Source organism: Sebastes fasciatus, chromosome 14, assembly GCF_043250625.1.
Source record: "Sebastes fasciatus isolate fSebFas1 chromosome 14, fSebFas1.pri, whole genome shotgun sequence".
Taxonomy (NCBI): domain Eukaryota; kingdom Metazoa; phylum Chordata; class Actinopteri; order Perciformes; family Sebastidae; genus Sebastes; species Sebastes fasciatus.
The window spans coordinates 26,379,188-26,406,701 of record NC_133808.1 but is presented as its reverse complement, the minus strand read 5'-3'; the positions used below and the strand labels follow the sequence as shown (position 1 = coordinate 26,406,701).

General features: G+C 40.4%; 3 protein-coding genes and 1 long non-coding RNA gene across 7 annotated transcripts; 2 read left to right on the top strand and 2 right to left on the bottom strand.

Annotated features, from left to right (window-relative positions):
- Positions 1-1,621: 1,621 nt before the first annotated feature.
- Positions 1,622-2,903, bottom strand: LOC141781742 (olfactory receptor 10A3-like). The gene has a single exon (XM_074657543.1). The coding sequence runs from the start codon at positions 2,885-2,887 to the stop codon at positions 1,907-1,909; it is 981 nt and encodes a 326-aa protein (XP_074513644.1). The 5' UTR covers positions 2,888-2,903; the 3' UTR covers positions 1,622-1,906.
- Positions 2,904-4,344: 1,441 nt separating this feature from the next.
- Positions 4,345-17,242, top strand: kiaa2012 (KIAA2012 ortholog). Of its 4 annotated transcripts, none has more exons than XM_074657539.1 (24): positions 4,345-4,472; positions 5,659-5,783; positions 6,010-6,141; positions 6,604-6,750; positions 7,117-7,315; positions 7,641-7,792; positions 7,917-8,127; positions 8,330-8,397; positions 9,415-9,631; positions 9,791-9,946; positions 10,620-10,790; positions 11,282-11,404; positions 11,539-11,613; positions 12,358-12,425; positions 12,909-12,975; positions 13,051-13,273; positions 13,606-13,710; positions 13,819-14,005; positions 14,159-14,309; positions 14,442-14,803; positions 15,102-15,313; positions 15,409-15,581; positions 15,678-15,897; positions 16,209-17,242. In XM_074657539.1, the coding sequence occupies exons 2-24, from the start codon at positions 5,673-5,675 to the stop codon at positions 16,381-16,383; spliced, it is 3,705 nt and encodes a 1,234-aa protein (XP_074513640.1). In that variant the 5' UTR covers positions 4,345-4,472; positions 5,659-5,672; the 3' UTR covers positions 16,384-17,242. The 4 variants fall into 4 exon arrangements, with proteins under 4 accessions (XP_074513640.1, XP_074513642.1, XP_074513641.1 ...); XM_074657541.1 differs by having other exon boundaries at positions 4,435-4,472; positions 7,697-7,792; XM_074657540.1 differs by lacking the exon at positions 4,345-4,472 and adding an exon at positions 5,122-5,365.
- Positions 17,243-20,470: 3,228 nt separating this feature from the next.
- Positions 20,471-22,097, bottom strand: LOC141781740 (uncharacterized). The gene is made up of 3 exons (XR_012596939.1): positions 21,959-22,097; positions 21,803-21,869; positions 20,471-21,495 (listed from the first exon to the last, which is right to left on the bottom strand). It is a non-coding gene; the product is annotated as an uncharacterized LOC141781740 (long non-coding RNA).
- LOC141781738 (uncharacterized) lies at positions 21,979-27,305 on the top strand. Its single transcript, XM_074657536.1, has 9 exons — positions 21,979-22,417; positions 22,772-22,921; positions 23,276-23,505; positions 23,821-23,961; positions 24,369-24,456; positions 24,579-24,784; positions 25,230-25,316; positions 25,953-26,031; positions 26,707-27,305. The coding sequence occupies exons 1-9, from the start codon at positions 21,979-21,981 to the stop codon at positions 26,973-26,975; spliced, it is 1,689 nt and encodes a 562-aa protein (XP_074513637.1). The 3' UTR covers positions 26,976-27,305.
- Positions 27,306-27,514: the final 209 nt, after the last annotated feature.

The following is a 27,514-nucleotide window of genomic DNA, read 5'->3' as shown; positions in this document are numbered from 1 at the left end:
ACGACTTAGTTACGTTTAGGCAGCAAAACTACTTAGTAAGGTTTAGGCAACAAACTACTTGGTTACATTTAGGAAACAAAACTACTTAGCTAGGTTTAAGCAATAAAACGACTTGGTTAGATTTAGGCAACAAAACGACTTAGTTAGGTTTAGGCAACAAACTACTTAGTTACGTTTAGGCAGCAAAACTACTTAGTAAGGTTTAGGCAACAAACTACTTGGTTACGTTTAGGTAACAAAACTACTTAGCTACATTTAGACAGCAAAACTACTTAGTTAGGTTTAGGAAAAGATCGTGGTTTGGCTTCAAATAACTCCAGAAGTGCCATTACTTAAGTACGTAGCTTACGTGACAAATAATAAATTCATAAATACCATTGATGACTGGTGATATTAATTATGATGTGAACCCTGGTCTCCCGTATCACACGTCACATCCAAGAAAAAATGTCCCCCTTCTTTTGACTGCAGAAGGCAATAAAGGAACGGTCAGAAGGTCACAATCACAGTTAGTATGGCTCATCCCTTCCATAAATGTCCACTAAAAACTTCAACCTAAAGAAAATATATCTTGTGTGCAAAGACAAACCTCATGGCGTGGTCTTGGAATGAATTCATCACCTGGTGTACGTGAATGTGCTCAGTATACATTTTTCTTAAACCTATCTATGGTGGTTTTATTTCCTGAATCTAAGCACATGTTTTTGTTTACTTCACAACTTTAAGCATTTGTTTACTGAGACTGAAAAGAGTGACGCAGAGGAGTCTGACAAAGCGTCAGTATGTGACGAGTTGGGATGAGAACACATACGCATATCTATATCATTCATGACACAGTATGCTGGTGCTTCTCAGGGGCCTCTTAAGTCAAATGCACAGTAATGTTATAGTCTTAGCAACAGCAACCAGGTATCTTATAAGCTATGTTGATGTTAATTGTTTTTAATGTGTTAAAGTGTGATTTGCATGACAAGCAATGGTGTTTACATAGAATTGTGTTTTTTTATTTAAAGATTTTGTGCAAAAGCCTCAGTGGAATTAATACATTCCCACACCAAACCTGGAAAACCAGTTCGTTATAGACCTGGCTTTGTGCATCCGAGCATTATATATTTAACCTGGAAAGGGTCCCCAAACTGTTGCCACAAAATTGGAAGCATACTATTGTCTTAATCATAATTGTTTGCTGTTGCATTAAGACTTCCCTCACATCAAACAAAGGAGACTAGCCCAAACAATGAAAAGCCCCGGACAAAAGGTATATACAGAAGTCGTACTACATACTTCATACTACATACTACTAGTACTATTACTAAAAACTCCTCCTCTCACAACTGAATGCAGTACTTGCTGCTACTTTCTCTGATGCATTAACAATGAAATAACAATGCTAATATAGTGATAATTTATCGATTTCAATACCGTCTTATTGTCAGAGAGAATATTGTTTTTCTTAAACTTATACAACATAAATAAATAAATAAATACATAAATAATGCTGTTGATAATAAATTAAACTGTTAATCATGAAATCTTGTGATTTGTGTTTGTAAGATGCAAATATATTTTGGTTAAATAATAGAGATGGTACAGTATTGTGTATTTAAAATAAGTAGATTTCCTGTTCATCTGTTGTTAATCTGCTTAAACTGTTTATTATCCCTCTTTTCAAACACAAGGTCAAATTATGATTTATGGGAAACTTGGAAGTGTTAAAAGCTTACCATCCTATGTCATCATAAATAAAGTCACTACAAGTCAAACACTTGTGATTGTGTTTATGATGATATAGTAATTAATGTATTGGTTTGTTGTTAGTATGACATAAAAATGAGCCTTGCTTATTCATCTCTCTCATGTCAACAGAACAGATGTTCACAATCTAAACTGTACTGTATCATCTTCATTAATAACGGACTCTAGAATTTAAAAACTCCACGAAAATGTAGAATTGCAATGTTTTTAATGACCACAAATGTTTACAAGCATGTCTAATTTTTGACAGTTTAAGGCCGTACATGATTGGATTTTGTAGAGGCGTAATGATCACTACATACATAGACAAGAAAACACAGAGCGGATAAGGAACAGACAACATGTCGAATCTCTGAGTGATCAAACTATAAAAACAGGCAAAGACAAAACTAATGAGTGAAGCTAAATGTGGAGTGCAGGTGTCAAAAGCTTTCATCCTGGTCTCCTTGGAGCCTTTTAAACACACCGACAAAATCTTTACATACGTGTATGAAATGTAACTGACAGGAGCAGCAACAGTGAAAATAAGACCAAACACAAAATCATGAATAAGTGACACTGTTCTGTCTGATGAACAAGAGAGTTCAACTACAAGGTGATGTGCACAAAATACTTTGTTAATAACAGCCCTGCAACGCTTTAAACTAATAGTGAATGACAGTAAAACTCCAACTTCTATAAAAGAAACTATCCAAATGACAATAATTACCTTTTGTACTATTTGTTTAGTTATTATGATGTTGTAATGTAAAGGCTTGCAAATACATACATATCTGTCATATGCCATTATTGTCAATGTTCCAAATTCAATAGCTACATATGTATGAATGTTAAATATCTGAAGGAAGCAGTAAAAAACAGAAATCTCATGAGTCTCTGACAAGATTTGATCCATTAAGCAGGGCAACAAAGACGTGCTGCCATATATTTCATTGACAAACAGATTACACAGGAATATATACATGGGCTCATGCAGATTTCTGTCCACATAAATAATGACAATAAGAACTGTGTTTGCAAAAATAACTGATATGTAAAATAGCAATGCCAGAGTGAAATATAAGTACTTCAGTTGTCCCATGTTACCATACATAGCCAGAAGAAATGGCACAATCTGTGTCGAGTTCTCCATCTGCCCATGAGACACAAACAGCATGTCCAAAAAACCTGTAAATAGAAATTAAAAGAACTGCAAAGATGAATGCATGTTTGTGAGAGCCAGTTCAAAACAACTATGTGATTTTGTGAACCACGTGAATGTGATACCATGTTGCCATATCAGTCATATCACAGATGAAATTCACAACATTGCAAACTGAAGACTGCTATAACGTCCCCTCCCTACTGAGACAAACAGAAGCAGTCGCTGTACCTTTATACTGATGTTCCGGCAGACAAACAAGCATGACAAGCAGAATATTAAACCAACCACCATCATCAAAAGAAAGTCTTAAACTTTTCAACTCCTCGAGGGCGCCGACCTTACTGTCTTTCAGAGGCTGACTATTAGGCTAAATTTTGGCAAGGAAAAACTGGCATGGCCATTGTCACAGGGGTCCCTTGACCTCTGACCTTAAGATAATCTGAATGAAAATGGGTTCTCTGGGTACCCACGAGTCTCCCCTTTACAGACATACCTACTTTATGCTAATCCCATGCAGTTTGGGGCAAAACCATGCAGTTTTTTGCAGTATAAATGTTATTTTCACCTATTCTAAAAATTGTTTCTGCATACTTTCTCATTTTTACAGCTAAACAGTACACTATAAGATGTTTTTGAAAACATTTGAGGTGAGAAATAGACATTACAGTAAGATAATATTGATTCATATTTGATCAGCGCTGTCTAGTTTGACCATTTGATCGGAGTTTGCGAGTGAATCACAGCCAGCTCTCATAGACGGTAGCTGGACGGCAGACTCCAGATCAGCTCTGATTGGTTATTTTCATCCGGTATGTGAAATCTTGCAGATGCCATAAGGAGCACCGGAGGACACAGAGGCACATGATTTTTTTCAGATTACCTGTCTCATGCACTACTGTCAGGAAATAGCAACCGTTTTACAAAAATAACTCTTCTTAATCATATTTGCTCCAATCCTGCCTACTGCTGCTTTAATCTTCTTTTGTGTTACAATTCATCTACTACTATTATGTGCACATTATGATTATTGTTTTCCTCTGTTCTTCTTGTTGTTTGCTTTGTATTCATTTACATCTTGTGCCTGTGCAGCACTTTGGGTCACCTGTGGTTGTTTTTAAATGTGCTATACAAATAAAGTTTGACTTTACTTGAAGTTTGACTTAAACAATCAGAGAAAAAGTTGCAGTCTTTTTGTTAGGTTGACACTGGTCAAAACACCAATGTTACCAGGGGCATTGGTGGGAAATATTATTACAGCAGACAGTGTAAACATGAAGGATTTGACACCCATGTGGACCAAAATGAACTACTTAACTTATCACATGTCTTTAACAATGCCTTAGTTTGTATGAGTTGTTTTCAGAAGTACTGTGTGTGCCAGGATGGACTGTGTAAAATGGACTGGAGGCAACATTTAAAGGTCTTATTTTCCTTTGTGTGTGTGTGTGTGTGTTCCAGTATATGTCACTGACTGCAGCCACGGCAACAGAAACACAAAGTACCGACTCTGGTCAACCTAGCAACAGGGATTGAACACACACACAGAGGGCGGTATTTGTAAGGGGGACAGCAGGTACGTCCAGTGTTTTGTCTTTTAATGCTTATTCCTGCTATAAAACATGATACAAATCAAGAAGATCTGACGAGGAGCTGTTAAACTAAATATACCGACAGTCAAAATCTAAATCTCCTATACTTACTTTACTTTTTTTCCAGGCGATTCTTTCTCAGGAATGTTTTCAGGGCTCTAATCCTTGACCTCACTGGTTACTTGTAAAGTTGGTGATTGAGGAAATTAAGCTTATTCTGTTGTTTTATTCACTAATCATCAGTCTGAATGAAGACTAGCTAAACTGAAAGCTTAATGATTCAAGACTTTAACTGGAAGTTTGCCTCTTCTGTTCCATGTGCTATCTGCTTGTTGCATTGAATGCATTGTCCTGTTATAGTATAGTATAGTATAGTATAGTATAGTATAGTGTAGTAGAGTATAGTATAGTATAGTATAGTATAGTATAGTATAGTATAGTATAGTGTAGTAGAGTATAGTATAGTATAGTATAGTATAGTATAGTAGAGTAGAGTAGAGTAGAGTAGAGTATAGTATAGTATAGTATAGTAGAGTAGAGTAGAGTAGAGTAGAGTAGAGTATAGTATAGTATAGTATAGTATAGTAAGGCAGAAGTAAAAAAGTAACATTCTGAGATAATGAACTGTGCTTTTTATGGATATCAAGTTAATACATCAAGAGTAACAGTAAGAATAATCTTTATTTACAGTCAGAAAACACATGAATAAGAAGCAAAATTAGTTACACTTCATGTATTTAACTGGAGTTTTATTCTTAGTAATGATCAACTTGCATGCATCTTCCTCATTCTCCCGATTCAGCCATGTCATTTTATGTCCTTATGGTTGCAGTAGCCTGGAGCCTAACCCAGCACATGTTGCATGAGAAGAAGTAAGGTACACCTGAACAGGTTGCCAGTCTCCCACAGTACCAACACACATTTAAAATGATCCAACCTAAATCACACTTACAGTCACACCTACAGGCATGAATTCACCTACATAGCAAACCAACACAGACTCAGGGAGAAAAAGAAAACTCCACACAAATCTAAACCTAATAGTCAAACTTTATATCACCAAATCAAGTCAGTATCATCCGGATGTAGCACTATCATTGTTATCTTTACCTTGGAATCTATGAAATAACCTAGTTAAGCACTGTCCTCCTCGACTCTGCCATCCTCCAGGACGATAAGACGTCATGAAGGATTTGCCTCTGTCCCTGCTGAGTCGGGGGTGTGGTCGATTTGTCTCGTCCAACAGAAACACGGGGAGAGAAGATGGACGGTTGGATGTCTGCTTCACACCGGAGGTACTCACACACTGACCAAAAGGGGGTCAGCCCTATGGTCCCTCAGCATCATCAGCCCATGTTAGTCCGAGCTAAATTGTGATGTCCCAGGAAACAGCTGTGACAGTTGCAGTTACAGTTTAGAGGATGTTAAGTCTGTTTCAATAAATGACCAAAAGCGATTGAGAAAAACTGTAATCAATCAATTGATCAATCATTCCATTATTATCCATCAATCCACCAACAGGATTACTACATCTGGAAGTCCCAGGACTCTCTCCTGCGAGTGTCCAACAGCGGCCGTCTGTTTGTGGATGCAGAGTCATCCCTTCCAAAGACGTACAGCACCCGTAGAGGGCCACTTCTACTGTACTCCCAGGTATCTGTGTGTGTTCCTGCAAGTAACTACACGGTTATATCCATAGCATACGGTAGCTGAGAAGGGTCGAACAAATGCAAAAGCTACACACTGTGAAAGGGTTAAAGTTCTAAGTTGAAAACATGGACAACTCCCAGACCGGACAAAGCGTCCCCTGCTTTATGGTCTATTTGACTCTAAATGGGACCATAATTTACTAAATGAACATCATGCTGTGTTGAAGAAGACTTGAAACTAGCGATTGAGACCATAAACTCATGTTTACGATGTTTACTGAGGTAATAAAACAAGTGAGATTTAGGGCTCATTTTCTCACAGACTTCTATACAATCAGACTTCTTTTAGCAACCAGAGGAGTCGCCCCCTGCTGGCTGTTAGAAAGAATGCAAGTTTCTCAGCATTGGCTTCACATTTCACTGACCCGGAGGTAGCCCACTGAGGTTGACCTTTTTCTGTCTCCAGGACTTGGTTACTATGGAAACCAGTCGTTACTCAGAGACAAGAGACAGGAAGCAGCGGGTTGTCCGGCGGTACACTCAACAAGTGGAACAGCGGCTGAGCACCCTCAAGGAGTTAACAGCAGCCATTTTGAGCTATGGCAACTCTAAGGTATAGACCAAGATGTACTGTATGTATGATGTTCATGTAGACAATTCAGACAGTTGAATTGATAATTCAATATAATGAGGGCCTGACATTAGTTATTGACATTATCAATTATTGTATTTATTTATTTAAGTAAACCAATGATTCAGGAAAAGTTAAGTTCCATTATCCAACATAACCTTGATGTTTAATTGGATGATTGTGTTGCTCTATGTCTGGATGTGAAAATAGACACATGTTTGTTAGCTTGTTAATTAACAACTTTATAAGGCAATAGCATGTTGAACCTGTGTATCCGTCAGCTTGTGTTGGAGTTCTTCTGCCAGAATAAATTGATTCATGCAAGTCAAATGTTTGTCTTCCCTCCAGTTCACCTCCTCCAGACTCGCTCCCCTCTTCTTTCCTCCTCTTCATCTCCCTCTTGCTCCAGACCTTCATCGTCCCAGTCCTCCACTCCTTCGCACGACACAGGAGCAGCCCAGTCCAGAGCTGCTTGTACAGTTGAACCCCCCGTGCAACTCTCCTGCAGAGAGACGAAGCACTGAACAACTAGAGAATCAACCTGAAGGTAAAGGATGGACAGACAGAAACTCTTTTATAGTTATGATGCAAGGAAAATGGAACAAATTTGATGTAAAAATAACCCAACATTCAGCCTGAATAGCAAAGAATTCAATCTCTTATTAGTATAAATATACGAAACTCTGGCAGAATAACAAATTATCAAACTTCCGTGCAGTAAAGCCATTTGGGAGTCATGTGGCTTTTGTTGCAAGTCCTGCTTTACTTTTTACTGAAATAAACCAAGTGGAAGAATGCAACCAAGTCAACTCTTCCAAACCAATTGAAAGCAGCCCAGTATGGTTAGATCCCTAAATGAAGCTTCTCTGCAGATAAAGAGGAGGAGCAGGGCAGCAGGAAGAGGGTCCGACTGGATCTGTTCCTCCAGATACCCTGCACCTCCAGGACTCCAACTCCACAGATGGAGCCTCAGCCCTGGGTACACTATGTAGCGATGACCCCAGAAGAACCAGAGGAACCTCAGGTGACATGCTAATGGCTGAAGTGAAATCTATTGACATTTATTAGATCTCCTTTATCTTTGGAAATGTATGTGAATAGTTGTAATGATGCTATGTTGTTTGATTTATTGGCCAAATGTCTTGCAGACTAGCGAAGTCTCGAGTCTGCAGCATACTGAAAGTTCACAGCAGACTAAAATAAAACACCACAGTATGGAAGAGGAGCTCCATCATCCAAACATGAACTGGGTCCACGACATGGCAGATGATCGAGGCTGTTCCATTCAAGACAGTGGGATGGCCGGCGATGAAGGCAACTATGAAAGATCGATGAGTGGGAACAGACATGGAAGGATAGGTTTGTGTGTTGTCTGTCATAATAGGAACAATTGATGTCCTAAGCGAATGGGAATGAGTTATCTTACCTGTACTCACCTTCCTCTTCAGTCCATCAATTACAAACTGTATTTTCCTGACTGCACCAAACCTTTACCTCGTACAGCTCCTCTACATATACATGTTGGTAACCATGATGCTCTGATTGCCTTCCCCACATACAGGCTTCCTTCCTCCTCTGACAGTGGGACATTCAGTCTCTAACGGATCCCGCTTGGAGAAGACAGACAGGGTAAGACAGTAGATTAGACTACTGTCAGACCAAAACACATGAGTATCAGTGTTGCTAAGATTAACATATTTTCAAATTTTAATATTCACCACAATATAACTATTTACAGTAGCTCACCCAGGTTCCAGTGAAACAAGGCAAGCTAGCAGACGGCGTGGTGCTTTAGCTTTCTGTAGTGATACAACAGAAAGTTTTACCAGTAAATTGTTGTTGCCCAGGGGAAATCTTGTATCTTATAAATACCATGTTATTGAGCAACTGAGAAAACTGTATTTTCTCACCGATAATTTAACTTTTTATCTGTATACATAACCTCAAAAGAGGAGTGTGTAATTCTTATTCTTATTGGATATTGTTTGCTTAAAGACAGAAGGAGTGATTTGTCGGTTGCAGTTTGTAAATACAACATTCAAATTTGGCCCCTCCTCCCCGGCTCAACGAAACCAGAAACGCACGCCCCCTGACCGCGGTTAGGGTTACGTTGTTTGCCTGCAGGTGAAAGCCAACTCCATGATACGCGATAACTCAGGAACGCCTCTTCAAATTTGGCACAAGAGTCCATTTAGACTCAAGAATGAATTGATTTTATTTTGAAGATCAAAGGTCAAGGTCACAGTGACCTCACAAAACACATTTTGGGCTCAAGAATTCATAATCTCACACAAATGTCTAATAGGATAAAATGATGAAGTGATGACATTTTGGACAGACATGGATGTAAACTGCAACTTGACTGGTGCAACCGTGAGGCGGTAATTCTAGTTGGAACTACTCCACTACTTCCACCCTTTATATTTTACTGAAATAACAGAGTAGAATGTTTTCTGACAACTGTACAGATGGAAATAGGCTAAGGTACATGTGCATTTTTTGTATATTCTCATCTCAGGACATCAATAGGCCTGTTGGTTTTATTGAAAATACTTACTGAAATCCTCATTTCCCTCATGCCATTATATTATCTGAGAGGAAAATTTCCAAGTACTGTAGCAGACATGCCTCTGTTGAATGTTTCAGCCGAGATGGGAAGGCCTCAGCAGTGACGAACACCACGCACGATGCCTACCTCCCATATCAGAGAGTCGTACCGTCGCCTCCAGCCGGGGAGTCCATGCTCAGAACCAACAGGACGCCCAACCAAAGGCAGAAAGAGTTGGGTTTCAATCCCAAGAACATCTGAATAGACTCCATCAGCAGTCCCTGTTTCTTCCTCTGCTGTTTCCTGGGAAGGAGGGTAACAAAGACACACATAGAGGAAGACTACACACACACTGACTCAATGTCCACTTTGTAAACACTGACATTATAACTAGGCTTAGTAACTCGGCTTCATTTCCCAATGTAAAGATGCTGTGTTATATATTCTAGTTTCTCTTCTCCCTCTGTCTTTCAGAAGAGTTAAGCGGAAAGCAAAGAGGAGGAGGAGAAAAAACAGAGAGACAATACTATAAAAGAGAGACAGTAGGGCAGGAAGGAGGAGGAAGAGGAGGAGGAGGAAGAGGACTACCATCTGAGAAAGGTTCTGTGATTCTGCTGGAGCCAGGAGAGGGTACAACACACATACACTTTACAAGCTGGTGTTACGATGTGATAAACGATAAATTCAGTCTGATAGATGGATCTATAAGAGATCCCAAAATTTAATTCCAATGAAGCAGCCTGCCATATCAATACAAGTCAGTAGACAGTAGACTTACATTAACCATGCACAGAATATTACAAGGCACATATATTTAAAGAATCGTCCCAGATTTTGGTTATTCGTGTTTTTATTATTCTATTTTCTTACCTCTTTACGTGTTATGTTATTTGTACTTTGTGATCCATGTGTCTCTTTCTAAAGATCTTTCAACTTTATTTTAAAGAAGTGTAGATGCAAGGTATTGAACAAAGGACCTTATACATCCAAAGGACACACTTTACCACTGAGCTACATCCCCTGACAAACAATGCTCAAATGATCGATTTACAAACACAATAATATTCACATTCCTTTGCAAAGTTTGTTCTACACTTTTTGAGACATCCCTGAGTCTTTCAGTGAGATGATCTCAGTTACTTGTAAGGAGGTGAAGATGTTGGGAATTAAACACTAAAGCACAAACTCCTCCACTGAGTCCACAAGCGATACACTCCAGTTGGAGAATATTTTCTGCAAAGATTCACCACATTCTTCGTGTCAATCACACTGTCTTCTCTTATTCTTGCGTCCTCTCCTCCAGAGCCTCCTCCTCCAGTCGGAGTGTTGGGTTGTGTTTCAGGACGGAAAGGCCCGGGCAAACAGAGCTCTCTGGCCTTCTTACAGAACCGACTGCTTGACCTCCAGGATCCCTGCGAATCAATCGATGATAACAGAGGCGTGGTTAGAGGCGTTCTGCCTCTGGAGCTGAGAGGTACAGTATGGGAAGCTAAACCACTGTGACACAACATGAAACTATGTCTTCCTTTGTACTGATTAAATTTAAGAATGGACGATAGCCAGAGTGTGTCTTTGATGCAAACTGTCCTGAAAAAAATACATGTCCCAAGTCCCAAATTATCCTTGTTTTGTTTCTGTTCTGTCTCTTGTAATAGTGTGAATCACAGAGACACAATGGGCCTCGTGCAAGAACCAGTCCTACCACCAAATTTGGGTGCTTTAAGATAACTTGTTGCCTTCACCCTAAACTTAAACGTGAAAGTGACCTACAATGCAATTATTGGTTAAACAGACGTGAACCTTGTCTTTCCATGTATCATATTGTTAAAATGTTACCATGCATATATGGTTACTCAACTTCACCGACCACTTGGTAGAATTTAATCAACGGGTGAGAGGTTTCACTTTTATTCACCCGTCAAAGTGTCCATGTCTCCGCTCCTCATAGTTGTTGTGTGTTGTCAGATTTGCAGAACGGCAAATCTGTTGGCAGCGTGATCTTGGGTCCTGATGGGGAGATCATTCAACTGTCGCTGTACGACAGCAGCCAGGACCCATCTCACAATGATGGTGACACACAGGAGCAAGGTACACTCAATGAGACCTTCACAACCTCCATCTTCAAGAAATCCAAAATCTGTACACTTCATCTTCATCTTGTATACTTGAATAAAACATTAGAACAATATAATTATCAATAACTAACTCTTTGTGTCTCTCAGCTCTGCAGGTTTTGTCTGCAGATGGAGAGGAGTTACCCTGGGTTATTATGCTGCAGCCTGAACACACACATACAGGTCTGCACACACACACACCTTCTTGTGGTCATTTGTAGAGCTGGAGGGGCAGGTGCGGTATGCAACACTCTTTGATGCTCTTCAGGAGTGGATTTCTTTACGTGTTTAACAAGTTCTCCATTTCTCTCTGTTGGCTTGTATTTCATTCTTATGAAACAGTCTGTGTCCGTACCTCTGCATCCGTCTGCGTAGATTGCAGTGGAAACTTTGTTTTGTTATTGAGGTACTTGGGTGGACTTCCAGTGTCCATCACAAAATTGATTTGGGACAGGTTGAGTAAATACACATGTAGCTTGCAACCTGCTTTTTCCAGGTTTGAATGTCACGCCATCTGGCTTAAATTGGCTCATGTGTATAGAATTCTTTTCATAACACATAATTCAAAAATTCCTTTATATTAGTTGTACCTAGTTTTTGCTTGATATTAAATTCCCTTTGCAATTTTCTAACACCATTATGTTCAAACAATTGTGTTTATAAAGCACATCTGTGTTGTATTTTCGTTAGTTGTATCGTCTAGAAACGTCTTCTTTCTTGGAAACAGAACACAGTACCATTCTCATTCTCTCTATATGTGATTGAGATTGGCAGCTTAGTCTGCTGTGTCTTTGACAAAAAAAAATTCTGTTTGCTGTGGTATTTTTCTTCTGTCTTGAATTCTATTTGCTGTCATACATCCACCAAGTTAGAATTGCCAACTCTGGCTGTGTTTGTTAACCATTGCCTGCTCGTATATGTGTGCAGAGGGAGAGGTGGAGCTGAACACAGATGTTCCTGTGGGCGACGTACAGCACCATCAGTCTGTGCACAAGGTGAGTCAGTGTGTTTTGACTGACTTTTTAAAGGTTTAACGGTCCAGCATGTGTTTGCCTAGCTCACCACGAACACTGGAAAAGGTGGGGAATTATTATTCTGGTATTATTTTTTTATCCTGTTATAAGTTCTTATTCTGTCATTACAGGTTTAACCACCTCGTTGTCATTAAGATATGGTGTTGTTTTCTTTGATAGCAGTATCAAAGCTATCAACTAACTATTTCAACAGAGGGTGCCGTATTACAGCTAGTCTACCTTGAACATATCAGAATGAAATGCTGTATCTGTGCCCCAAATCTGTAACAAATGCTGCAAAGTATATCATCTATTCCAAGCTTTGCTATCATGCTGACTGATCTAATCCTATAGAAAAACATACAGAAAACCAAGATTTGATTTGAATATTTAGACATTGAGCATCTACACAATAGTGTTTACACAATATATCTCACTATTTTTTTAATTCTGTTCTCCAACCAGCTCTTAGATCTTCACAGATCAACAGAGACTACTGCATGCTCACCCAGCAGCCACTCAGACCCTGCAGGTAAAACTCTGATGCTCATTTTATCATAATTTGAATTTAAATGATTTTATCCAAACCTTTTGTTTGTCGTTCCAGCGGCTGTGACCAAGAAACAAACAAAGGGTGCAAAGGCAGCGGTGAAAATCTGGGGAAAGGATGCTAAAAACAATATTAGGATGCCTCCACTGAGGGAGCAGGTAGGGAAGGAGGAGCCAAGAGGAGGAGGAGGAGGCAACACTGAGGCAGAGGAGGAGGACGAAGAGGAAGAGCTGGACAGTAAAGGACAGACTCGCCATTTGTCTGGATCCCATCAGCCAGGGTTAGTGTAATTTAATTTGATGACTTTATGTTAATTAAGACAGAAATGTATGACTCTGTCAAATTCCCTCAGTAGCAGAACTTCCCTCAGTTTCAAAGACCGAGAATCAAGGTGAGTGTTGAGTTTGAGCTTAAAATCATTTTACCTCTTTGAAATAAACACATTGAGAGTAATTCCTCATATTTGAGATGTTGCAAATCAACAGGATCCCACAACTGATGGTCTGCTGACACAATTTAAATGTTTGTTGCTAAAATGGAAATGTGAAACATCTGGAGTTTGTCTGTTCGTCCTGAGAGAAGCTGCAGTTTAAAAGATGATGTATCATGTAGCCGGCAGAACATCATCCCAGATGAAGCACCAACAGAGGATGCTGTGGACAAAAGGAGGGAGAATACGAAGAGGAAGGACGCCGAGGAAGCTGCAACAACCACAGGGTGAACTAGGAATACTAACAAACTCTTATGAGATTCAAATATAACAGACACTTTGACTTCTTTAAGTAGCCAGCTGCACAAACTCTGACATGTCCTCCATTTATTTAGGAAAAGGGAGATGAAAACAGTGAAAAGTGCAAAATCAGAAGTGCAAAATCAGAAGACATCGAGGATGAAGAAGGAAGGAAGAAGGCAGAAGCAAAAGACAGGAGGTGATGCTCGATCAATCAGGAGCCAGAAACAAGAGGAGCGGACCAACAGAGAAGCAGTAGAGACTTCTGCTCTCCCTTCTGTGGTGAGTATTGACTGATTTACTGCTGACATTCATTGTTTATAAAGTATGTTAAATATTGTCAAATGTGTTACAAATAGGAACACCTGTATCTATCTAATGCAGTGCATAAAATGAGATGCCATTCAGCTTTACAGTTACTTTTCTGTCTTCCAGAAAGAAAGGATGACAGACAGGGAAGAAGAGAGAGGAGAAGTGCAGATGAAGGAGGAGGGAGAAGAGCGAGGAGAAGTGGCGAGGCAGAAGGAAGCGTCTGCTGGGAGGAAGAGGAGGAGAGGAAGGCTGAAACACAAAGAGTTAGTGGTTGGTAAGCAAAATTCAGGCAAAACAACAACTGCCATTTAAAATTCTCTCAAATGGTGATAGCAGGACACCTTTCAGGAGGCTTCCTGTCCTGTCTTTTTCACTTTCCTTTCCTTTTTCTTTCCTTTTCCCACAGGGAACCATGAGGACCCCCTGGAGAACGAGGAGGTGGAAATCAGCCAGGAAATATCCACCAGAAGCCCCTCTGCAACACAAAGACACAATAACAAAACTAATTCAGAGGAGGGCACAGACGCAGAGGATCTTCCCTCCAACGCTGACAATCACAGCAGCATCGGATCAGTGAGCTCGCTCAGGTCCGTCGCCGCTGCATCCCAGTTCAGCCAGAGGAGCTCCAGAAAGTCTGCTGCCTCTTCCTGTGAGGGGGCAGTGGCGGCCGGCGCCATGGGTCTCACTTCATCACGTGTCAGCCTGTCGTCATGTTCAACTGTCATGATAACGGAGGAACAGCTGATGCTGAACCCAGTAAAGCCAGAGGTTGGTAGGAAGCACACAAACAGAATATACAGGACTTTTTCACATGTTTGTTACATGATTGTAACCTTTCTAATGATAGTTTAACATCATTGATCTATATAATTATTACATGATTATTGGTAATTCTAAAATACCACAGTTCTTCATAGTTCATAATAAATCAATTCCCCTTTTAATATATTAAATAATGCATTGTGCCAACTTCTGGTTGGCCAAGCTCTTTAAAGAACACAAAAAAGTGTCTGCATTAAATAATGTTTTATTTTCATTGTGCATTTTTGGACTGTGTGTGTTTTAGTTCTCCAGGCCCAGAAAGACTCAGAAGGAGGAGGAAGAGGAGGCTGCAGCTCTGCGTCGGACCCAGCGAGCAGAGAGACGGAGGCAGGAGGTGGAGAGGAAGAGGAGGGAGCGGGAGGAAGAGGAGAGGAAGCAGCAGGAGAGGGAGCAGACAGAGGAGAAGATGAAGAGCGAGCTGGAGGGGGAGAGGAGGAAGAGAGCTGAGGAGCTCAGGTCATACTTTTTCTTTAACATTATAAAGGTTCAGTCCGTAAAGGACTTGAACAGAGGACAGAACAACTTCATTAACATTTAATCTCCATCTCCAGGCTGAAGAAGCTGGCGGAGGAGGAGGAGAGGAGGAAGCGCGAGGAAGAGGAGCAGGAGCGAGCAAGACGGGAACAGGCGCAAAGAGAAAGAGAGAGGAGGAAGCAGGAGGAGAGGAGGCGGCAGATGGAGCGACTCCAGAGGATGAGAGAGGAGGAGGAACAGAGGAGGAAAGGTGAGAGAGGGAGGAGATATTTGCACCGTAACAATAATAAAAACAGTAAGCTGGTAGTAGTTTAATGTCCTGTAAATGAAATTTTATCTCCTCCAGTTGAACTAGAGCATCTGCGTCTGGAGGAGGAGAGGAGGCAGGAGGAGGAGAGGAAGAAGCTACAGGAGATGGATGAGAGTGAGAGGATAGAGTACCTCTGTAGGAAGGAGCAGGAGGAGGAGAACATGAGGAACAAAGTGGAGGAGCGTAAGAGGAGAGAGGAGGAGGCTGCCATGCGAGCCGCAGAGGAGGCCAGGATGCAGGCGGAGCTGCTCGCCAGGTATAAGAAGCTCTCACGCGCTCGCTGCGTGCACACGCATGTCCGCCAATCAACAAGCAAACGCTATAATACAGACAGATACCGCTCTATCCAATTAGAAGCTTATTATTATTAGTAGTAGTATTCATAGTATTATTAATATTTTTAGAAATAAAATAAAAATCCTATTCATCACAGACAACTATTTATTTATTCATATTTTTTCCCTCAGATGTACATTTTCTGGAGGAGGGAAGCTCCAACAAGTTCAAATAAATGATTCTCTCTCTCTCTCTCTCTCTCTCTCTCTCTCTCTTTCTGTCCTCCTGCAGACAGATGGCGCTGTTGCAGCAGCAGTTGGCCTTTAAAAGGGGTCTCGTGTTGGAGGCTGGAGGTCTGGAGAAAACTCAGGGTATCTCCAGGCCGTGGGTCTACTCTTATTTCACTCTGTTAGAGCTACTGGGTCTGAATCCAACTACAGCTGAGACCACGACCCCTGACCTTTAACCTACGTTTGAGATCATGATGGATGAGTGGGAAAATATATTTGTTTGATGAAATGGTTCATTAAATCAAATGGGAGACAAGCATCTCATCACATCCATACTCCTCATCTGGTGCAATACACCTGCCATGACAAACTGTCGTTGCATCATACACCCAAGTCTCAGCTACTCACGGCCAGAACCAGTGAAATGCACACATGGGAAAAAAAACAGGGGCAGACTTTACCGTTACACAAACGGCTATAGTTTTATTATGATGTTTAGGTATGAAAAGTATTGAATTATGTTACTATTCTATCTAATTGTACCCAAAATAACTTACAAAAGGCTCCCAAAGCACTTAGAAATATGCAACTCAACTACTTACTGTGTACCCCTACTGCAGAGGAAAACATTGTAGTACTACATTTACAGTTACTGGTTGTGTTGCAGATTCAGATTTCACTCACAAAAAAAGAACAAATTAAATTTGGTGTATTATAATTATTAATTTAATTATCCATAAATTGAGGCTTTGAACTTAATCTTTCGGGATACACAGTGTACTCATACTAGGTTTAGAGGCCTTACTAGTCAGGTATTAACTATACTTTGATAGATTTTGTGTAATAATATAAAAATTAATGCATCCTAAAAATTATGAGGAATTGTTTTGATTTGTGTGTGCATATGTGTGTGTGTGTGTGTGTGTGTGTATATGCGTGAGTCAGCGCGATGGATTGAAAGGAATTTTCTCCTCAGTATGATGAAATATGTAATGTGAAATAACCCAACTTCAGACTTATTTGGATACAGTAATTTCAGTAGCATTGAGCCAAACACAAGCCCAGAGGTGATGTAAGCATCCTGTAATGAGTGTCATTAGGCCTCAGAGAACAGAGCTGCTACAGCTACACTTCATACAGCTAATTACTGTATGACCCAACAGCTACTGTGTGTTGGCCTCATGGGATGCTTCTCTAAGCAAATACCTCACACCTCAGTATAATGATCAATAGGCATATGTGTAATGACCTCTGAGGGCGTAGCTATTGTTTTTGAGAGGTTACTTGCAGTTGTTACAGTGGAAGCGGTCATGTGATCGTCTTCATTATCCTGAAAGAGCAAATTTAACAAACTGCACCACAGCGGAGACCAAAACATGCAACTAATAAAAAAAACTACAGGCTCTTCTCAAGGACATTTTGCCCATTGTGAGGAGAGGGCCACTCAGTTTGTGATGCTGGTTCTGACATGTGTTCAATAAACTCTGTACCATAAATTCCATTTTCAACAGCTCTTTCACTTTTATTTTACCAGTAGGCCTGGTTGGTTATTAGTATGCACCACAAAACTAGTGGAATATAGCTAAGTACATTTACTCAAGTACTACTTAAGTTGTGGTGGTACTGATTCCCTAGACTTCAGCCCAAGGTAAAAAGCCTGAGAACCCTTCCCAGCCACATAAAAATACAAAAACAAAATCGTATTTGGGGGGAAACGATGAACAAGATGCCTCCTTATTTTTATTGAACAAATGCCTCTTCAATTTTAATAAAGAAATGTCTTTTCAGTTTTAATAAAGTTACTTAAATGTTGTTTCAGTTTCCTGTTTTCCTCTCTTTAAAGTTTTTCCCCAAATTAAATATTCTCAAAGGACACGTTTATATACATAAAAAAAATGCTGGTGTGCACAAATGAAGATAAATGAACAAAATAAAGCCTGCAAGTGCTCAGCTAATGTTTGTCAAGAGAGAATGCTTTCACAATAGCAACAAGCTTTACCTAATAGCAGGCAACTTCCCATTTCCCCTAACCACTGTCAATATGTAAGCGGTGTCATTTGAGGTCTGCAATGGTGTTTTGCAAGTTCAGAATGCCCTGGGTGTCCCCATTTTCCACCTCATTTATGCCTTCAAGTAGGGCGTTGTCACATCTGATTGGCCAAAGGGGAAATGCACCCAGCTGCTCCCAACTATCAGTCAGGACCCCACACCCTGCACAGCAGGTGATCTCAATCATTTGATAATAACCTCAGGAGTCAGCCAAAATAAAACAAGAAAAAAATATACATTTCACGAAAGAAAATGAAGACACGATCACCAGAAAATGCTACAAAGTACGACCCCGACTCACTTTACTTCACTTTTACTCACTGTTTTTTTTGTATTCCAACTGCACCTTAGTTATTCCTTTGTACATTTTTATTCCTGCATTTATTTATTATTTGTATATAGAGCCAATGCAGCTCAGCATCGGGCAATAAAATCTGATGTGCAATATCTAACTGTTTTTATAGGTCAAGCAAATATATATTTTCTATTCATAATAGATCTTCTATTTTACTCTTCTTTATTTATTTTTTTATTCCTACAAAGGTGTATGCACTGTAAGGGTTGCTATTTAATTTCGTTGTACTCTGTGCAATGACATTAAAGGAATTCTATTCTATTCTATATGCAGGCCTATATATTACATGGGCCTACTTACTCGTGTACATAATAGTCCTGGCTACTTATCCAGCTTTGTCGTCCTTGTTCTTAGCTGTTAATGTATATTTCTGCGTAAGTAGCCTACACAAACCGGAGTAAAATCCCTTATATGTGCACACTTACATGGCCAAAAAAAGCTGGTTGTAAAGATGATTCCCACTCACTATGTTGTTTTAAAAAGTCTTTATAGATATTTAAATCAATATCCTCCTCAGAAAACACTCACCATACACTTCCATGCAACACACACACACACACACACACACACACGCATACACGCACACGCACACACACACTTGTCTTTTTTTATATATTTACTGTATTGTTATTGTTTTTATTATATATATCTTGTCCTAATTGTTTTGTAATTATCATTATGTAGTCATATTATGTATTAATCTTGTCTGTAGGTGGAGGCTTCAGATAAGCCCAGTGGGTTTTTTGCCTCTTCCTGCACTTTATATTATTCATTTATCTTTTTTGTTATGTTGTATAGTCTTAAATTGTGCAAAACAAATAAACAAATAAACAAATGATTGTGATTCTGTATAATTCTGAAAAATAAATGCACTTTTTAGCCCACAGATTGAATACATGCAGAAGTGCATGCTTTGGATACCTGACATGTCTTTTTCCCCAAAGAGAAAAAGAGGCACCAATTTTCGTTACAGAGTGATCATCTTTCCTTTTCCTTTTCATTACGATCTCTGCTACGGCGTAGGCATGACCCGCCCTACTCTGCCTCTGATTGGCTAGTACTCCCTGGCTTCGTTGGTCTGATTGGTTAGAGGCAGGCATGAGGAGTGTGATTGGTTAGAGTCAGGGTAAGAATATCGTGGTAAGCCAATCAGAGGCAGAGTAGGGCGGGGCTTATCTTCGCCACCCGGAAATACTTCTCCATGTAGCGTAGCTGTAGCACAACCCATGTTTATGTTGAGAGAAACCATTCATGATAAAGAAACTACAGATTATGTAGTTACAAAATAACACTGAGCAGCGTCTAAGGATATCTAGCTACTGTTACGAATGCTGTGCCCAACAAACATCACCTAAAGTAACGTTATATTAGAGGTTTGGTGTGATAAAGGTAGCAGTGAGCTAAACTGTTTCATCACAAACAAACATCCAGGTGAGTAACATGTTCTCTCTCTGACCTTCATAAGCAACATTCAACATCTGGTTCTGCACCTGTTATAACTCCATGTGGCTGATTATCATGTCATGCATTATAGATGAGTTCAGACATCATGCTCCTACATATTTACAGTGTGTAAGTCACTGATATTAGTATTTATAAAGCACTTAAACCTGCTTTATAATGTAAAATACCTGAAAATCTATAATATGGGACCTTTAAGCTGTTTTTATTAGATCAAACATGGGCATTATTTAATTTAATTGCCCTCTTCAGGACACTCAATGTGGGACACACACTTTCTTTTTTTATTATAAAGATTGTCCACATTCAACATCCTGTTTCTGCAGCTTTTATAACTCCATGTGGCTGATTATCATGTCATGCATTATAGATGAGTTCAGACATCATGTTCCTACATATTTACAGTGTGTAAGTCACTGATATTATTAGTATTTATATAATGTAAAAGACCTGAACATCTATAATATGGGACCTTTAAGCTGTTTTATTAGATCTAACATGGGCAACATTTTATTTAATTGCACTCTGCAGGACACTCAATGTGGGACACAGCTGTATCACTTTCTTTATTATAAACATTGTCAACATCCTGTTTCTGCAGCTTTTATAACTCCATGTGGCTGATTATCATGTCATGCATTATAGATGAGATGATAGTTGGTTGAGACATCATGTTTATTTACAGTGTGTTCAAAATAAATGAAGTCACTGATATGCTGTTAACAAGACTTGTGTTGTGCACCAATAACATTTTTCAGAGCTGATCCAAATACAAAGTGTACAAAGGCCTGTTAACTAATACAGAGTATCAATCTGATGCTTGTTGTTATTCATGCTGTTTGGATGTTCTATGTACTTATAATAATAATAATAATAATAATACATTTATTTATATAGCACTTCTCAAAACAGATGTTACAAAGTACTTCACAAGACAATAAAAGCAGATAAATGAAGTAAAAGATATGGTAACTGTTAAAACAGAACATCAGACAATAAAAGCAGATATAGTAAAACAAATATTGTAACTGCTAAAACAGAACATCACAGAACATATCAATAATAATAGAAGTGGTAAAATGGTAGGACAAGTTGATAAAACAAATATACAGTATATATACATAAATGTGTATAAATGTACACGGATGTGTACATACATATTGTTATACCCTTCTACTTATAGGAATGCTATCCTAAAATATATATTGAGCATTTTGATAGTTAAACCGTATTTATAAAGCACTTAAACCTGCTTTATAATGTAAAAGACCTGAAAATCTCACTTTTTACAATATGGGACCTTTAAGCAGTTTTATTAGGTCTAACATGGGCAACATTGTATTTAATTGCCCTCTACAATCACAACACTCAATGTGGGACAAAGCTGTATCACTTTCTTTTTTTTATTGTGAAGATTGTCCACAGTCTGTCTTCACAGTGGAAATGCCCCAAACACATAGCTGTGAAGTAGTGGTTGTGACATCTGAAACAAAATAATAACAATTATGAGTATGAGTGCTGAGGAGCTATAGAAACAGATAACTGGTATCGGTATTATGCAGTAATTTCATAAAAGTGTGGTTTTGGTATTGAGCCTGGCTACGTAAACAAAGCACAGAGAAGCTCGGATAACAATACACACAGAGGGAGAGCGACTTCACTCTCTGCTCAGGTAGACATTACTCTTATATATCTTTACATATTATTATCACATACACATATTAATGCTCTGAATCCCGATTATAGAAGCTTTAAAAAAACTTGAGACAAATTGTTCGACAAAGAGTTGCCTGGGTCCAGGCCTTTGAATTCGCCCACTCCACCGAAAAGGTTGGAGTAACGTGTTGACAATTCTGTCTGATATCAGGCAAGACAAAGAGCTGAATAATTAAACTGCATCTCTAAACTGTGTTGTGATTGTGCATGCAGGTAAAACTTTGAAGAACCTTCTCCAGCCGTTTTCAAAATGGATGTCAGCATTGCCGTGACGCTGATTCGAGGCCAGATGGGTGCCGTGGTTGAGCGAGCAGTGAACGGAGCGGTGGAGATGGTGCTGGCTGAGATGCTCAAAGTGGTCGGAATCAAATTTGAGGAGCTGAAATCCCAAGTGGCTCTGATGAAGAGGGACGTCACGTTGCTGCAGAGGGAAAAGGCCCAAAAAGAGAAGGAGAACGATAACATTCGGGCCAAGCTGCGCTACACCGAGCTGAAGCTGAAGTACTACAGGCAAGGAGTGGAGGAGGAGCTGCAGCAGAGAGCCTCTGCCTCCACTCTGGTCCGCATCCACCCGCCCAGTTATCTTCAATCACAGGGAGGTGCTGCAGGTGTTTCCTCCACCGAGGCCTCTCCATCATGCTCGTCTCAGAGCAGGACCTCTGATGGACCACTGATGAGAAACAATAAAGGTAATGATGACCACCGAAATGACCGACTCCTATTGGCTGTCCACTCCATGGATGTATAATAAGAACTGGATGACTCCCAAGATGACACCTATTCAGAATAATTGCTTGCCTGACACATATGCCATAAAAGTTTTCTAGCTTCTGGGTGTACTTCGTGGTATGCAATCCACTGAATATGTGCAGTAGTGTTTCTCCTGCTTGCCCCACCCGCGAGTTCCCATTCGACCCATAGACTTTACGTTGTGCTGACGTCACCGATTTTTTAAATCGCTTTTTTCGACTCAATCCAATTCTTATTACACATCCATGGTCCACTCCAATGAGTCTTACTCATTTCTGTGTTTGTACTCCCAGAATGCACCTCTACACACAGCACGAGCAGGCGTGCAATCCGAGTGCGCTGTCATTCAGATGTGGGAGTTGCCAGCTCTGACACGTCTGACTTGCTGCTGCCCGTCTCACTCTCTGTGAACACACCAACAGAATCTCTGGACAGCAGTACAGGTACAGAGCTGAGGGGTCGGGAGTGGGATGCTGCTTTTGTCTCCTGCAATGAAATTGAGGATGACGTTTTTGCCTTTTTCTCACTCTCTAAATTAGAGCTAAACCAATAATATATATAGGCTGATAAAAGCTTATTGTATGGTGCTATCGGTGTTCATGTTGGCTGACAAGTAACACATGTAAAAATACGTTTGAGTTAAATTATAAACAATGTCTCCATTGAACACTTCTTGTACAGTGTCAGAATATACACTGTATGGAGAATAGGAAACCCTGGAGAGTCAGCTGCATATACATTGACAAACTATAAATGTTGTCACGGTGTATCCCTTGAACACGTCTATGTTTGTGCAGTGTTGTTCTGTACCCCAGAGCGGGACACGGCTCCGATCAAGGATCAGGAGGACGACTGTGATTGGACCATCACTCTGCAGTCACATACAGAAGGCTTGGACGCTGTCGTGGTCCCTCCTCCTGTCCAGGCCCTCAGTGTGGATCCGGGGCAGCATTCAGCCGCTGGCTCGCTGTCCCCTGATGGTTCCACCCAGGCCGATAGCTCCACTCTGCCCTCCTCTGCTCCACAGGTGACAACACACTTCAGAAGAAAAGAAAAAAAGTGCTTTCAAAGATTTTTTGCATTCACTTATACCTAGTGCTAAAAGAATACACACAATCAATCAACAGAAAATAAAACAGCAACAATTTTATTGATTAAGTGTTTAAGTCATTTATCAACAAAAATTCTAAACATGTTCTGGTTCCACCTTCTCAAATATGAGGATGTGCTGCTTTTCTTCATCTTATGTCATTGTTAACTGAATCCCCCTGGATTCAGAACATGGCAGCTGAATGGTAACATGTGCTTCCTAACGTCCCTGTTGTCCTATGTTGTAATGCAGGTGAAGCAGGAGGCCCCGGAGCAGCAGGAGCAGGAGGAGGAGGTGATCTGTATCAAGGAGGAGCCAGAGGACATGGAGGAGGTGATGGCCACCCTTCTGCGGGACTGCCAGGTGCAGCAGGGTCATCTTGCAGAGTCAGAGGTAAGGCTGGAGCTGAATATCAAATCTGACAACACCAAGTCAGCACTGGAGTTCTGGTGAGAGCGTTCTTTCCAAGTTGTTGAGAAGAGAATTTTGTATTGAAGAACAGAAGAGCAGAGTGTCTCTGCAGAGTTTGTTTTGAATTTTCTCAACAAAACTGTGTCAGTCTCTTTCTGCAGCAACCATTTTGCACAAGCATTCCACAATTAAACAGGGACAAATCAATCCTCCACCCATGGGAGAAATTAACATTTGCAGCCACAGGGCAGGATGAGTTCTGTTTCAGGATAAAAAAACTAACTAAGGGAAAAGATGCTTCATGCCAGATAACTCCGGCAATGCACTGAATATCAGACGGTTCAGAACGATCTGTGGAAGAGAATTCATGCTTCTGTCTGTTCCTCCAGGGTCAAAGGTCAGTGACAGAGTGGTCAGGACTTTCAGCATGCCAGAGAAATCACACTGCAGCCTTCAGCTCAGCCGGACCAAACACCTGTGAGTAGATAACTGGAGGCCAACATGGATTATATAAATCAGCAGCCTGATATATATAGATCTACCTCTAATCTGTACATTCATTTGTTCACCACTGCAAACCTCTCCATGTGTGTGCTCAGATCAGATGTCTCAGCCGGTGGCCTCCCTGCAGTCGATGGTAGCTTTGCCATCCGGCATCCCACCTCGCCAGGCGGTGCGGCCCTGGACTAAAGACCTCAGTCTTTATGAGGAATACAAACTACGCAGGAATGAGCTCCGCAGGCGAAGCATCAACAGACGCAGAGAGCTGGAGAAGACACTGCCTCAGCCGCTGCTCGCAGATCTGGTTAGTTAACATTAGTGTTCACGGCAGACTCTGTCCTTACAGAACTGTTCTACATGCACTACCCTTCAAAAGCTTGGAATCGCCTGACACTAAAGCTTGATTGAGCCTCTGAACAAAAGTTCAACAAGAATAGAAGAAATCACCAGTCATTGGTGAAAGAAACTGGAAGCTTAGCATAAAATGTGTGCAGATTTTTTAAGTTTGATTTCATTCTTCCTCTTTTGGGGCCAAAATTATTTTATATCTAAATATTACATTTAGTGTCTGAATTATACTGTTTTTATGTTAAAATAGCCATTATTGAAGGAAAGAAGATAATAGTCTGTGACGTAAACACATTGAAAAGTTTAAAGATTGTAGAGTTTAAAGTGGCATTTCCAATCAAAGTGTCTTCTTACAGTTTTCTTTATTTAATGTCAAATATGCTGATTTTGTTGTGTTGAAGGTGCGAGACCGTCGAGAGAAGACCAGACTGAGGGTGGCCAGATGGAGGGCAAAAAGGAAACTCCAGGCCTGTATTAACCAGGACCAGGTCAGTAATGGCTTTGGCTTTTTCTAGGTCACAGAAAGGAGGATATGATGTAAAGTACGACATGTCGTTCACACAAGGAAGTGTCCTAATAGGCCATTTTCACAGCAGACATTTTGACTTGATACCTGGACCCTGATATCAAAGCAGCTAAATGGAATTCAGCCATCATTAATTTCATTATTTGCTCCTGTGCTTTTCCTACTGTGAAAAGTCAAAATGTCTCTTTTGAAAAAGGCCTATTAGTAAGCATTTCTCTGCAGGACATTGACCTTTCTAGGTCTCACAGTTGTCTTGTTCAGGTTGACTTACATGAAGATTTGTTTTTTTTCAGGGGGTCTGTGTTTTGACTGATTTTAAATGAAGCAATCAGTGATTTTTTTAGTTCATTCTGTATTAGAGATGTTAATATGGAGTCACACTAAACTGGAGTGCTGTCAGTGACCGCACTCAAGCTAGTAAGTGATACCTTCACTAACATAGCAGCAGATCATGGTCAATACATGACCTAATTGCACAGTAGCCGCTACATGGTTTAGTTTTGAATAATTAACTATTAGACCTCACTATTACCCACAAGTATCATTTACATAGAAGGAACCTTTTCCCAGAAGTCTTTTTTGTCTTGCTCATTCTTAGACTCTAGGTGGCGCTGCAGGTCTTTCCCAAACCGGCTTCCCCATCAGCAACCAGCATCAGCCGCTCAGAGTGACTTGTGGTAAGATGACACCTTGGACTTCCTTCTGCTTTTTGTTGTCAACCGTTCTGTCCCAGTCGTCACCTACCTGTGCCGTTCCTCAGTCACACAAGTTTTGAATTCTGGTTCCAACATGCTGAACATACCATTTCTGAAGGTCACATATAAGAGAGGCTATTGTTGTCATTTAGTTACTAAATTGATCACAAGGTGAGATGTGTCACATCTGAGTGATTTAGCCCAGCAGGTGACGATGAGGGATTAACTCAGTCTTGCACATCTCAACAATAACTCACTTCAGATGGATGTGTGAAGAAAAACTTATTTCCCACCTGTACCGCCTCTACTAAGGAATATCCTGTGGGAAACCCTTTTTGACAGTAGGGCTTGTAAACACATAATATATATAATATGGAGTTATAGTCTAGAGTTTGACAGGTCAAACTGATACAATCAATCTGGGAGTGATATCAGGTTAGTTTTCTTTTCTTTTGGAACATGGATTACACCTTCTCAGATTTTGTACAGAAATTATGTTTACATGTAAACTAGACACTTTTTGAGATTAAGTGTAGTTAATTAAAGAGTATGGAATGTATAAGGAAATATAAGTTAAATCAATATAAAAGTATTGTTTTTTCCATAACCTGAGGGCCAGCAGACAGTGCTACTCATCACTTGCTACTTGTGTTTCAGCTGCCACCTCCAGCAGTCAGCACAGACAGAGCTCAGCGCTGCTGCAGTCCAACAGCTTCCTCAACAACATGTCAGCAGCACACAGCATCTCTGCCACTCTCCCCTTCATACCCTCGTCCTCTTCCTCCTCCTCGCCTCTGCTCCTGAGAGGCCCCAACATGGCTCCACATCAGCACACAGTGACATCATCATCATCCTCCTCTTCCTACCCCCACGTCAGCCTATTGCAGCAGAGTATCTCTCTGACAGACGCAGATATTTTGCAGTGACATGTTTGAGGGCAGAGCTGTGCACGGAGAGATTTTTTAAGAATGTGGATGTCAAATATGTCGTTGTTGGGGTTCAGGAAAGGTCAATCAAACAGTCATCGAAACTTTGGGCTGATTCGTTGGGCTTTACCGAATAGTTTGAAGCTTCATTCATAACGGTGACGAACGAACAAATTCTAAATCAACATGTGCATATCTAACGAAATATTCTGCTTCGATCCATACTTGAAAAACATTTTCACTGTGGTGAAAAAAACAGTTTGCTCTCTCTCTTGCCGCACATAAAGGGAGTCACGCACTGACGAGCTATATTCATTAAAGAAAGTTGATTTAATAAAAAACGATTCAACGGTGCAAGCGGCCGAAATGGGTTTCCTCAGGAGGGTGGCTGGCGTCTCCCTTAAAGATAGGGTAAGAAGCTCAGTCATCCGTGAGGGACTCGGAGTAGAGTCCTTTGCGTCGAAAGGAGCCAGTTGAGATGGTTCGGGCATCTAGCACGGATGCCTCCTGGGCGCCTCCCTTGGGAGGTGTTCCAGGCA